This window comes from Crocuta crocuta, unplaced genomic scaffold, assembly GCF_008692635.1.
Source record: "Crocuta crocuta isolate KB4526 unplaced genomic scaffold, BGI_CrCroc_1.0 scaffold41, whole genome shotgun sequence".
Classification (NCBI taxonomy): Eukaryota; Metazoa; Chordata; class Mammalia; order Carnivora; family Hyaenidae; genus Crocuta; species Crocuta crocuta.
In genome coordinates, this window is record NW_027529428.1 from 19795914 (window position 1) to 19807961 (window position 12048).

Below are 12048 nucleotides of genomic sequence, written 5' to 3' on the forward strand. Positions count from 1 at the left end.
GCCGCCGCGCGCCCCGCACGCCAGCGACCAGGTGCTGGGGGCCGGAGTCACCTACGTCGTCAAGGTGGGTGCGGGCGCGGGCCGCGGGGTGGGTGGCCTGCTCTCTCTCCTCGGGGCTGCACCTCTGCCCACTCGCGGCGCCCCGCGGGCACGGCCCCTGTCCCCGGGACGTGGGCATCGGGCCCGTGCAGTGAGCGCGCCGGGGAGAGCCCCCTCCCTGCGCTGGGAGGCGCGGGCGGCGGCACTACTTCTGCCGCGTCTGCCCCGAGGCCGGCTGCGCGCTGTGGCTCCCGCGGCTCCCGGCTGCGCAGGCCAGGCGCCGGCTTGCTTTACGTAAGCCGCCTGGACTTTCTTCCCCAGCCAGGGCCTCCTGCTGCCGCCTCGCCTTCCGCACCCGAGGGCTCTGGGTCACAGCAGCAGGGGAGAACGTGGGACCGCTTTTCCCTGGGGCTGTCGTCTTCCTTCTAAATAGGCCAAAGGGGGCTGAGCGTGGGCCCTGGAGCTGCCGGCTCCAGATTTTTCCTTCAGCACAAAGAATTACCCAGTCGTGCCCAATGTGGTCCATAAAATTCCTCCTTTATACAAATATTTTATGATGTTTAGAACAGACAGCCTGCACCTGTCGGTTGGCTCCGGTCCTCCAGCCTGTTGGACGGTGGTGGTGAGCGTCACCGGGCTCTGCAGCTGGGCCGCCACCGCCGGCTGGGGGAAGGGCTGAGCAGGCAGGCCACTCCGACACATGGCTGCTTGTTTGAAAAGAGCCACACACTGTCTCCCCGGTGTTGTCAAGCACACCGAGTGCCCCACTGGGTGTCTGGCTTGCACATACTTGGCTGCAGATTCAGTTTCACAATCCAGCAGACACAGCTTCAGGGAAAGTGTTGTATCTCGGCAGTTTGGGAACCAAAATAGTAAAGGAAGCAGTTAACTGTGGACTGTGGTTAACTGTCTAAAAAGTACTGACAAAGGAATGTTATCTCCGGTGTCAAAAATGGAGCCCTCTCGTCCCCTTGAGGCTGTTTTTAAATCTAAATCTTACCATCTGAAAAATGAATTAATGGTTTACAGGAGAGGCGCCGATCGGCATAACTTAATGCACGTCTGCTTGCGTTTATGATAAAGGACAGTGATTCTTCCTGTAGTCTGTCTTTAAATTATATAACCAGGAGCCAAAGCAAAAAGAAAAACAAAACAAAACAAAAAACCCTGACCACGTTGAGGTGAAATAGCGGCTCTGGAGAATATTACTTCTAGTGTGCTCATATAATTGCTATCTAAAAAACAAAAACCAAAAAAAAGCCTATGTTTAAAATAGACAGACCTTGGGAGAGCTTTCTGTACCTATCGTGTGGAACACAGAAGGCAGTTTTGAAATGGAGGGAGAATTCTCAAACTTAGGTCTTTAAAGTTCTCCTTTAAAAAAAGATCATTCCCTTCGCTTAGGGCTTTGCTCTTGCTTTGTGGAGAATGACGGCGGACGTCCAGGTCTAAGGGTCAGTCGTGGCTGGACTCAGATGAGCACAGCCCAGGAGGGCAGCCCCGCCGGGCCGTCCTGCGGACATAAGGCCGTGGCATTTCCAGCAGCAGCTGAGCTTAGAGGGGCAGAAGGCTGGGCTGCCCCAGCCTCTGGGTCTGGGGGGGAGTCACTTTACTGTGCCTCCAGTAAATGGCGGCAGTGCCCTGGGGGCACCCAGCGCTTGGTGGTGCCTGCTGCTTCACCAGAAGCAGCCCTGCTTCTGGTGGAACTCAGCCCTGCTTCGCCCCTGGCTGAGAACAGTGGTCGTGTGAACATCAGCTCAGGCTTCCCCGGGGAAGTGTGGAACCGCACAGCAAGGAGGTCAGACGCTAAGGACGGTTTCTCGCACACGCGTTTGACTCACGTTGTCACGTGGCCCTCTGTTGGTGTGCACTTCCTCGTTGCCCGTGCTGCTTTGTTGAACCTCATGGACTTATTTTCTTGAAAAATCACAAGACTGAAAAGAAAATCTTAACGTGATATCGTTTGCGGATTTGTGAATAGTTTTTATCAGTTTCTTGGCTTCACAAGAAGTCTCTCGGGTAGAGAGAAAGAGAGTCTCTTATATGACTATGCGTTGCTTGTAAATCTAAAAGCTGCGGGTTTGGGGAAGAACTAATTATTCTGTTTGATTTAAATTTACTTCTTTATTTTTTTTTTAATGTTTATTTATTTTTGAGCGAGAGAGAGACAGAGGGCAAGTAGGGGAGGGTCAGAGAGAGAGGGAGACACAGAACCCGAAGCAGCCTTCAGGCTCTGAGCTGTCAGCAAGAGTTTGACGCAGGGCTCGAACCCATGGATCTTGAGATCATGAGCGGAGCCAAAGTCAGACGCCCAAGCAATTGAGCCACCCAAGAACCCCGATTTAAATTTACTTCTAAATTAAGGACCCCCCCCAAGTTTTTCTAAGTTCTGGAAAATTCGTTTGCTGTAATGGTTATATTACAGGATATAATATAGGACATTACAGGATAATATAGTTCTCCTGTAATGATTGGTTTTGCCCCCTTTTAGAGACACCCGCCATGACACCTGATAATGTCATATACAAGGTTTGTTATTTAAAAATCTTTCAACTCCATCTGGTTACCTGGGAGGAGGGCCTGGAGGGGCAGGAGCCCGCTGTGTTTGGCTCACCTAGGAAACAGCAAAGTGTGTGACCAGCAGGCTGTAATGTTAATTAATGAAGGGTATGGGATTTGAAGACGGAGAAGGCTCCTGAGTAACAGGAGCGTTCGGGGCTCAGCCTGTTGAGTCAGCCCTGCACACGCGGCCACACAGTAGGGAGGCTCCTGCGCTCGCAGCCCCCGGGTCTGGAATTACAGCGGTGGTGGGAGGCCTCGGGCGGTGTGCCGCGTACCCGCCTCAGGGGGCCCAGCCCTTGGCTTTCTCTTTCGGTCACACACCATCAAAGAACAATGAATAGTTTCATTACAATTCCACTTTAAAATGACTTTATATTTGGACGGAAGAGGCTGATAGAAAGTAAGTATTACTTACTCTGCTGCTCACCTTAAAATTCTCTGGCCCAAAAGTCCAAGCCGGCTTCGCCGGAGTGCGCGTGGCGGCGCCGCCCGTGTCGGCAGGTTCGCAGGCGATGTTCGGTGCTCCAGGCACAAGCCCGCAGGGTGAGCAGCTTGGGAAGGAGAGAGAGGCATGAATGGGGGTGTGGGGGTGTCGGTTCTTTTTTTTTAAATTCAAATTAGTTAACACACAGTGCAGTCTTGGCTTCAGGAGTAGAACCCAGTGACTCATCCTTTACATATGACACCCGGTGCGCATCCCAACAGGTGCCCTCCTTAATGCCCCTCACCCCCACCCCCATCAACCCTCAATTTGTTCTCTGTATTAAGGAGTCTCTTATGGTTTGCCTCCCTGTTTTTGTCTTATTTTTCCTTCCTCTCCCTTATGTTCATCTGTTTTATGTCTTGAATTCCATATATGAGTGAAATCATAGATTTGTCTCTCTCTGACTGACTTATTTCACTTGGCAAAATACCCTCCAGTTCCATCCACGTTGTTGCAAATGGCCACATTTCATTCTTTTTCATTGCCAAGTAATATTCCACTGCGTATACATACCACATCTTTATCCATTCATCGGTTCATGGGCATTTGGGCTCTCTCCATAGCTTGGCTGTTGTTGATAGCACTGCTATAAACATTGGATTGCGTGTGCCCCTTCGAAACAGCACACCTGCATCCCCTGGATAAATACCTGTAAGTGCAATTGCTGGGTCATAGGATAGTTCTATTTTTCGTTTTTTGCAGAACCTCCACACTGTTTTCCAGAGCGGCTGCATCAGTGTGCATGAGGGGGTGTGTCGCTAAGGAGAGTGCAGGCCACCGTAGAGGAGCCGTCTGAGGCCAGCGCAGCCCGGAGGTTAGCCCGACCCTGCCCGAGGGGTGCCGCACCGTGTGGGCTAACGGCACTCCCAGGGTCCTCAAGGGACAGGCTCTCCTTACAGCACATTACACTGCAGACTCAAAACAGGGAAAGAAGTAGGTGGATTTAGGACCGCCCCCAGTGCCCCCGGCAAGGACTGTGGGCCCAGGTGAGGAGCTCACTTTGGGGGCTCACCTCAACACTCAAGACAGGAATTGTGTGCCGCGTCCCTCCAGCACCCACAGAGTCCCGTCTGCTCTTCCTGACAGTCCGAGTTACAGGCTATTTACAGGAGAGTCTAACAGCCCAAGAGCTACTGACTTTTCTCCTTGCGGGGCTGTGCTTGTTTGGAATGAAACCTTGTTTTCACAAGAGCTCTGTTTTAAAAATTATTTTGTTTCTCCCACTTGTGAATCCGATAATATTTATCATCGGAAAAAATGATTAGTTTTATTTATAAATGTTCTGTTGCTCCTCATCGATGGTCTTTAGAAACCGCACTTACTCTGAATCTTACTCTAAACTGGTGTTTTTTCCACTTGCCTCAGTGTCTACAAAAACACCTTAAATCTGGGACGCCTGGGGGTCTCAGGTGGTTGAGCATCCAACTTTAGCTCAGGTCATGATCTCACAGTTTGTGGGTTCGAGCCCCGCATCCGGCTCCCTGCTGTCAGCTTGTCAGCGCAGAGCCCGCTTCAGATCCCCTGTCCTCTGTCTGTCCCTCCCCTGCTTGCGCTCTCCTCCAACATAAATAAGTATTTTAAAAACATTAAACAGTACCTCAGATCTTGTGTGTCTCAGTGCTCTTCCCTTGACATCGGGAGCAGGGCATCACAGAGCCCCTTCAGCGTGGCCGTGGCGCAGCATCGCCGTGCGGTGGATCAGATTTTGCTTTAATTCTGGATTAAGAAATTGTCATCTGATGCGCAGTAGAAACTTGAAAGTTGATATTTTTAAAAATTTGTTGAAAATTTCATTATATGTGGCTTCCGTGTAAATATCATCCAAGTAGTTTGAAAAAGTTTAAGAGATTCTTTTGAGATCAAGAAACAAAATTATTAGTTTAATTTACAAGTTGTATCATCTCTTTTTATGTGACACAAGTATAGGAAATGTGTTACATATGTGTCCATCATACACCACACACACTATACACACACATACGCACAGCCTACACCACACTCACGCCACACACCATACACATACACACCACACACCATTTACATACACACACCACACACACCACACACACACACACACATACATTAGACAGCTTGTGATGACTTTGGAACAGGGGCTGTTTTCTTTCTTGTTAGAAAACAGTAAATGTCGGGGTGCCTGGGTGGCTCAGTTGGTTAAGCGTCCAACTTCGGCTCAGGTCATCATCTCATGGTTTGTGGGTTCGAGCCCCGCGTCGGGCTCTGTGCTGACAGCTCAGAGCCTGGAGCTGCTTCAGATTCTGTGTCTCCCTCTCTCTCTGACCCTCCCCTGCTCATGCTGTCTCTCTCTCTCTCAGAAATAAATAAAACACAATAAAAATTTTTTTAAAAAAGAAAAAGTAAATGTCATATTTCCAGAAATACCTGATTCCCTCATTCATTGTTTTATATTCAGGTCTAACAGAAAATGATTCCGGGAAAAGATGAGCTGTTGCTCACTGTAGTCCTATAAGGAGTGGCCTTGGTCTTCCCCATGTCCCCACTGCCGTTCATCCCTGCGTGTGTCTTCTTTGTGAGGAAAGGAGACACGGGTTATGTGCACACAGGTCTGGGAACGGAGGATCTGGGGCAAGAGGCAGGGGGAGCGTGCGGGCCCTCCTTTCCAGCCAGGAGCTTGTCCCCAGGGCGCATGGCGCCCACAGCCTCGCTGGACTCACTGCCTCCGCGCGGGGACGCGGCCCGGGTGGGTCTTGGAGGCTGGGGCTCCTCAGCGCTGGGGCTGCAGACCCTCCCTGTGGCCGCGCAGGAGGCAGAGGGCATGTGTGGCGGGTGGGCCTCGCCATGTGGAGTCCCGGCCTCCGGGGAAGCGGCTGCTGTCCTGCGGACCCATCCCCGCNAGGCCAGGCCCCAGGGCGCCGCTCCCGGAGGCCTGGCGGGTTCACAGGAAGTACGGTGAGGACTCAGCAGTTTAGATGAAAATCAGCAGGGGCCCATGAAGTCAGGTAGAATGATCTAATTCAGAAGTCCGATGGTTTCAGCTTAAATGGAGGGAAATGACTGGTTGTGCGTACTTCCTGAGGGAAGAACGGAAAGAAACATTTGAATTTCAGTGTAAACACTCTACAGTATGCAGTGGATAAGGAATATCTTTCTGGGGGGGGCTTAAGCACAGGGCTGGGGGTCGCCCGTGGGGTGTGTGCACCTGTACCGCTAGCCTCACACCTTGCTCCGGTTCCGCACGTGCGGGAAGTACCAACTTCCAGCTGAGGCAGAATCACCACCAACGTCCTGTGTCTCCCCGACCGGGGCCGGGACAGGGGCCGGGAAAGCCTGGTCTGTGCCTCCCCCACCCCAGGGCTGCTGGAACCCCCTTTAAGAAATATCTCCTATACTCCTAGCTTTCAAAAATAAAATCTGAAATGGTTGTTGTATTTTTTCCAGGGTTTTTTTGGCATCTAGGGAGGCAAATATATTTTTTCACCCCTTTTCTGTTAAATGTGGTGAATCACCTTTGTAACCTACGTGTCTTGCTTCCCGGCTGAGTGCACTCAGCTGCCAGAATTGCTTACAGAGGCCCGCCCGGCGCCTCGGGAGGGCGCACACGTTCGGATCTGGCCCCTCCAGCCCTGGAGCTCGTCACCTGCACCCCAGGCCCCAAAACTGCAGCCGCAGAAACTGCTCGTTTCCCCCAAAACCAGCGGCCCCACTGACCTTCGCTTAGTTCTCCCCATCTGGGCCCTTCTTTCCACCGTCTTGGCCTTTATTCTGATGATGGTCTGACAGTCTTCAGGACTCAGGCTAAGGATCTCTCCACGAGGGCCCTGGGGCTGTGCATCCGCAGCACGAGCCCACCACTGGGGCCCCTGAGGACCCAGAGAAGTCGGATGGTATCTGCTGTCAGGGAAGTCACTCCTTAGGGGTTCGGTGTGTGGCAAGGCCAACAGCCATGGCTGCGGGGATGGTGAGCCGCCAGTTCTTCCCTGGGTCCCCCTGGGACAGAGCCCATGATCTGCAGGTAACAACAGAGATGGCGGACAGGTGACCGTGGGCCGCTGCAGAACGAGACAGAAGAAAAGGTCAGGAGGGTCAGGACGGTCAGAGCAGACGGTCAGGAGGGTGACCTGGGGCCTATTTACACGTCATTGGCTATTAAGAATGTAACTCCAAACAGGCACATTCTGGACTCCGTTCTGTTAAAAAATTCCTTGATAACTATTCCTCCTGTGAACGGGCACGTCTGGCATGGCCCGCCCCGGGTCTGCAAGAGCTGCTCGGTGGATGGGAAGTGTTATTAGCAGACCCGCGACTTCTCTTAAAAGCTAATTACCGCTGGGTTTGGTAAGAGGAGCAGCTTTTTTGTTTTTTTTAATGTTTTATTTATTTTTGAGAGAGAAATAGAGACAGCGTGAGCAGGGGAGGGTCAGAGAGCGAGGGAGACACAGAATCTGAGACAGGCTCCAGGCTCTGAGCTGTCAGCACAGAGCCCGATGCGGGGCTCAAACCATGAGATCATGACCTGAGCCGAAGTTGGATGCCCAACCGACTGAGCCACCCAGGTGCCCCAAGACGAGCAGCTTTAATGAGAGCCATGAGTGGTCGTTATGGAGGTTAAATACTGCATCGCCTGGTTTCAGCAGGACCTGTCCACATAGAGCGCTGAACTCCTGAGCACATGCATGCGTCCCCACCTCCCTGGAGACCACGACTTAGGAGAAGAGCAGGGGAGGTGGGTGCAGGGAGTACTTTTGCGGCTCTGTCCGTGCCTTCCCTTGCAGGGGGATTGTCAGTTCCAAGGAGGTTTTGGGCTATTTTCCAAAAGGAATGTACCATTCCGTTGAGCAGGAAAAGGTGCTGCATTTTAAAAATGTCGGGGGTGCCCAGGTGGCTTCCAACAGGTAAGCTAAGACTTCAGCTCAGGTCATGATCTCACGGTTTGTGGATTCAAGTTCCGCATTGGGCTCTATGCTAATGGCTCAGAGTCTGGAGCCTGCTTCAGAGTCTGTGTCTCCCTCTCTCTGCCCCTCCCGCATGCTCGTTCTCTCAAAAATAAACATTAAAAGAAATTTAAAAAAAGAAACCTAAAGAAATTAGAAGACAAAGTTTTGTGTTCAGTCCCGTGCTGGCGGCCTGGGGAGGGGGCCAGCGGGCTGGAACTGGCAGGAAAGGCTTCACAGAGGGCGGGGGTGTGTCCCGGGCCCCAGAGGCTGTCCACGTGTGTGCAGGCAGGGGTGGGGGACGCTCAAGGAGGGAGAGTCAGAGCAAGAAGTGCTTCCGAGGGGACCGTGGGCCTGGCGTTGGCCCAGGGAGGGGAAGACGTTCCACCCAGACTGGGTCATAGGGATGCAAGACATCAGCGGCCATGTGTGGGGGGATGCTCCCCATTTGCTGGAGGGGATGGTCTGACGCTGCCCCTTCTGTCCCTCAGGGATGGCTGGTGCTTACAGAGCTGACCTCCTTCCTTACCAGGTGACAGCCCGCCCCCCCCTCCTTTTCTGTAAGCTGATGTGTCTTCCTCTGCGTATGCAGAGTGGACCTTGCTATTTCCTGCGTCTGAGCCGCTCACATCCCAGCTGTGGGTGATGTGGGCGAGACTCGGCTCATGTATGGAAAGCAGTGGAAATGCCAGGGCAGGTTTGGCATGCTGCATATTTTATTTTTAGAGTTCTGTCCTGTCCTGAGGAGAATTCGGACCTTCGTTCACATGCACATGAAACCGTGGGTTCGTCTGTCTCTGCCTAAGACACAGCTGTTCCTTGCCTCCAGAAGGGGGTAGGGCTCTCCTTATGGCTCGTCTGCTGTGGGCCGAGCCACACTTCCTATTATTAAAGGGCTCAGTGGAGTCTCGCCTTTGCCACCTACCCTGCCCCCCACTGCCTACAGCAGGCCACCTGATTACTGTGAGCTCCCATCAGCCACTGTCAGCTGTCAGAATTGCAATCGAGCAGCCAGAGGAACTGTCTCTGGGAATTCTGCCACCCATCACGCAATGTCCCGTAACAGANAGCAGGGGAGGGGCAGAGAGAGAGGGAGACACAGAATCTGAAGCAGGCTCCAGGCTCTGAGCTGTCAGCACAGAGCCTGACACGGGGCTCGAACTCATGAACTGCAAGATCATGACCTGAGCTGAAGTCAGATGCTTAACTGAGCCACCCAGGTGCCCCAACATGCAGTCATTTAAAACAGAGAATTTGAGTCCTGTTAGAGCTGACTGGAAAAGATTTTCATGAGGAACTCTCAGGTGAGAATAGCATGATGTAGCAATGCGTGTGTGACATGAGCTCATTCTCAGGACAGAGACAAGTACAAAAATGCTTGCACGTGCCCACAGTCACAGCAGCCCGCCCGAACTGTTCATGGGCTCCACACAGAAAATCAGCAAGGATACACAAAACTGAGCGACAGTCAACAACAGGATCTAGCAGTTGCACACAGACTACTCCGTGCAGCCACAGCAGAGTGTCTTTGTGCCCGTGAACAGCCAACAAGACAGGACCCTACCTGGACTCACAGAACACATCCAAGCAAATTTAAAATAGTCAAAAATCCAGAATGGATTCAAGTTAGGAATTCATAAAGAAAGGCAACAGGAAATCTCCCAACACTTGGAAGTTAGGCAACAGGCCTAAAAATAACAAAGGACAAAGGAGAGATTTCAAGGGAGATTGAACAATACACAGAATTGAATACAGAGGAAGGCACCACACGTGAAGGTTTGTGCTGCGCGTGCCGACAGAGCAAGCAGGGCATCTGTGGCAGCGAGTGCTTATGCTGAGAAAGAGAAAATGTCTCCCACCAATAATCCAAACGTCTCTCCCAAGACACTGGGGAAGAAGAACAAAATAAACGGAATGCAGCAGGAAGGAAATAAAACAGGGAAAGGCAGAAATCAGTGAAATGAAAAACAGAAAGTCAATAGGAGAAAAATCAATGAAACAAAAATCTGATTCTGTGAAAAAGAAAATCAATGCGATGGATAAACCCAGCAAGCCTGGCAAAGATAAAAGGAGAGAAGACCCAAATCACCACTGGCAGGAATGAAACGGGGTTGTCTGGACAGATCGATCTGTCGACGTCTTCCAAGCCAGCCTGGCCCCCCGTTCTCAGCCTTCCCGGGGCAGACGCGGCTGACGGCTGCTTCCTAGGAGCAAAGAGAGTGGGGGCAGCTCCGGGCAAAGGGCCTGTGGCGCAGAGTGGACGCAAAGCCAGGCCTGCACACACAGTGCTGTCCAGTGCACCAGAGGCCCCGGACTGAGTCCAGGGCCGTGGCCCGGTGGGTCTGCAGGAAAGAAGGCTCTTGGCCCCCAGCCCACAGAGGATGCTGAGCGGACGCTCCGGGGCCATCCTGCCCAATAATCTCTTCATTTATTTTGTGGAGGCAAGGGTGAGAAAACCAGTGCTCAAGGGGAGAGATCACATTTTCTAAGACCCAGCAGCTAGCTCAGTGTCAGAATGAGGACAGCGGTGGTAAATGGGGACACGCTCGGATAAAAAGGGCTGGTCAGCTTTGCCTCCTTCACACATCAGCTGTGACGCGGCTTTAGCTGTAATACCAGCATGTATTTCTGGAGTATTTCTTCCCTCTTTCCCTTTGGCTTTGAAGAGCAGATGCGGCCAATTGCACTGCTGTGATTTTCAGATGAAGTGGAGCACAGTGGTTTCCTTTTCAGCGAGCCCCGGTCATACTTCCTCCCTGTGACTCAGCGTCCTCGGCGTGCGTGAGACGGATGACACACGCCAGCAGCCAGCATTTATAAAGGCTTCCTGGGTCCTTTGATGGAAGCCTGTATGGCACTTGTGTTCATATAATTTTCCCTGGGGGACGAAAGATGGAGAAGGAAGCTTAGACGCAAGGGTCTGCTGTACGCAGGTGGCTGACGTCCTGTCGGGGACTGAAAAGAAACCGGTCAAAAGAAACAGGAAAGCTGAAGGCGGGGGTCGCCTGTCTCAGCGCACGCCTGTGCCCTCAGGCTGTCCCGCAGCGCCGGCCCACGCACCCCCGTGCACGCCGTGCAGGCACGCGCTGGCTCAGCTGCCACAGCAGGTGCCCCGGGGCTCATGGCAAGAGGTCCACCTTTCACCTCCGCTTCCCCAGGGTGCGTGTGAGCCTCCGGTCCCTCCTGTACAGTGGGGGTGAGCACAGCGCCGTCTGCGGGGACCCGGGGGCAGCTTAGCAAGTGAACATTTGTAGGGTGGCCAGCCCCGGGCCTGGCAGGTGGCAGATGAGTGTTTCCCGTTCGGGCCGCCTGTGGTCCTTGTCCTGGAGTATGGCTCGGGTGCCCAGAGCTCCGGGGGTCAGGGCCGGCCTCTGCCTTCTGCGGGAGAGGTCAGGATGCCTTTATTCAAGGAAGAGTTCTGTCATAGGACAGGGTCGTGATGCCAGCCCCGGTCACGGCGCCTTCTGACGCAGGTGAATCTGCCCCACAAGGCAGGTATGCAGGTGCAGTGAGTCGGGAAAGGCGGAGGGATGAGCGCCCTTCCTGCCCCTTGCTTTGGGGCCATGGCAGTGGTGGCACAGCCCGTCTTGGAGGGGAGTGAATGACCCGGTAGGAATCGCAGCTGGCCTTGGAGGCTTTGGGGGGAAGCCGGCTGGATGGTGGGAGCAGACGTGGTTGGGGCAGCCGCAGCTGCTGGCATTGGTAAAGCGCTTGCCAGCCGCCCAAAAGCCAGAGAACAGAGCCGAGCTGTTAGACGACTTCCCAGTGCATTTATCACAATGTCAAGTTGTGCCGGCGGATTGATTATAAATGGTTTTAATGTTTTGATGCTCTTGGTATTTTCCAAAGTTTTGTATAATGAACACACATTTTTGCCATAAAAAGATGAACATTAAAAATAATCTCAAGGGCTGTCTTAAAAGCAGCGATCTTTTTTATTTTTTACTTTTGCAATCAGTGCGCAGTAAACCATGCAACCTTAAACGTTCAGATCGGTGAGCACATATACCCGCATATGTGGGGACATCCACACAGGCACCTGACCGAGATCCG

The 12048-nt window shown here is 52.7% G+C and overlaps 1 protein-coding gene across 1 annotated transcript in view; it reads left to right on the forward strand.

Annotated features, from left to right (window-relative positions):
- Position 1: 1 nt before the first annotated feature.
- The window catches only part of SHC3 (SHC adaptor protein 3), a gene marked incomplete at its 5' end in the record, with an annotated part of 96353 nt that continues 84306 nt past the window's right edge, over positions 2–12048 (forward strand). Inside the window, one exon of the mRNA XM_077759334.1 lies at positions 2–64. Within this exon, the coding sequence (XP_077615460.1) occupies positions 2–64 (63 nt within the window). The remainder of the gene's footprint in view (positions 65–12048) is intronic.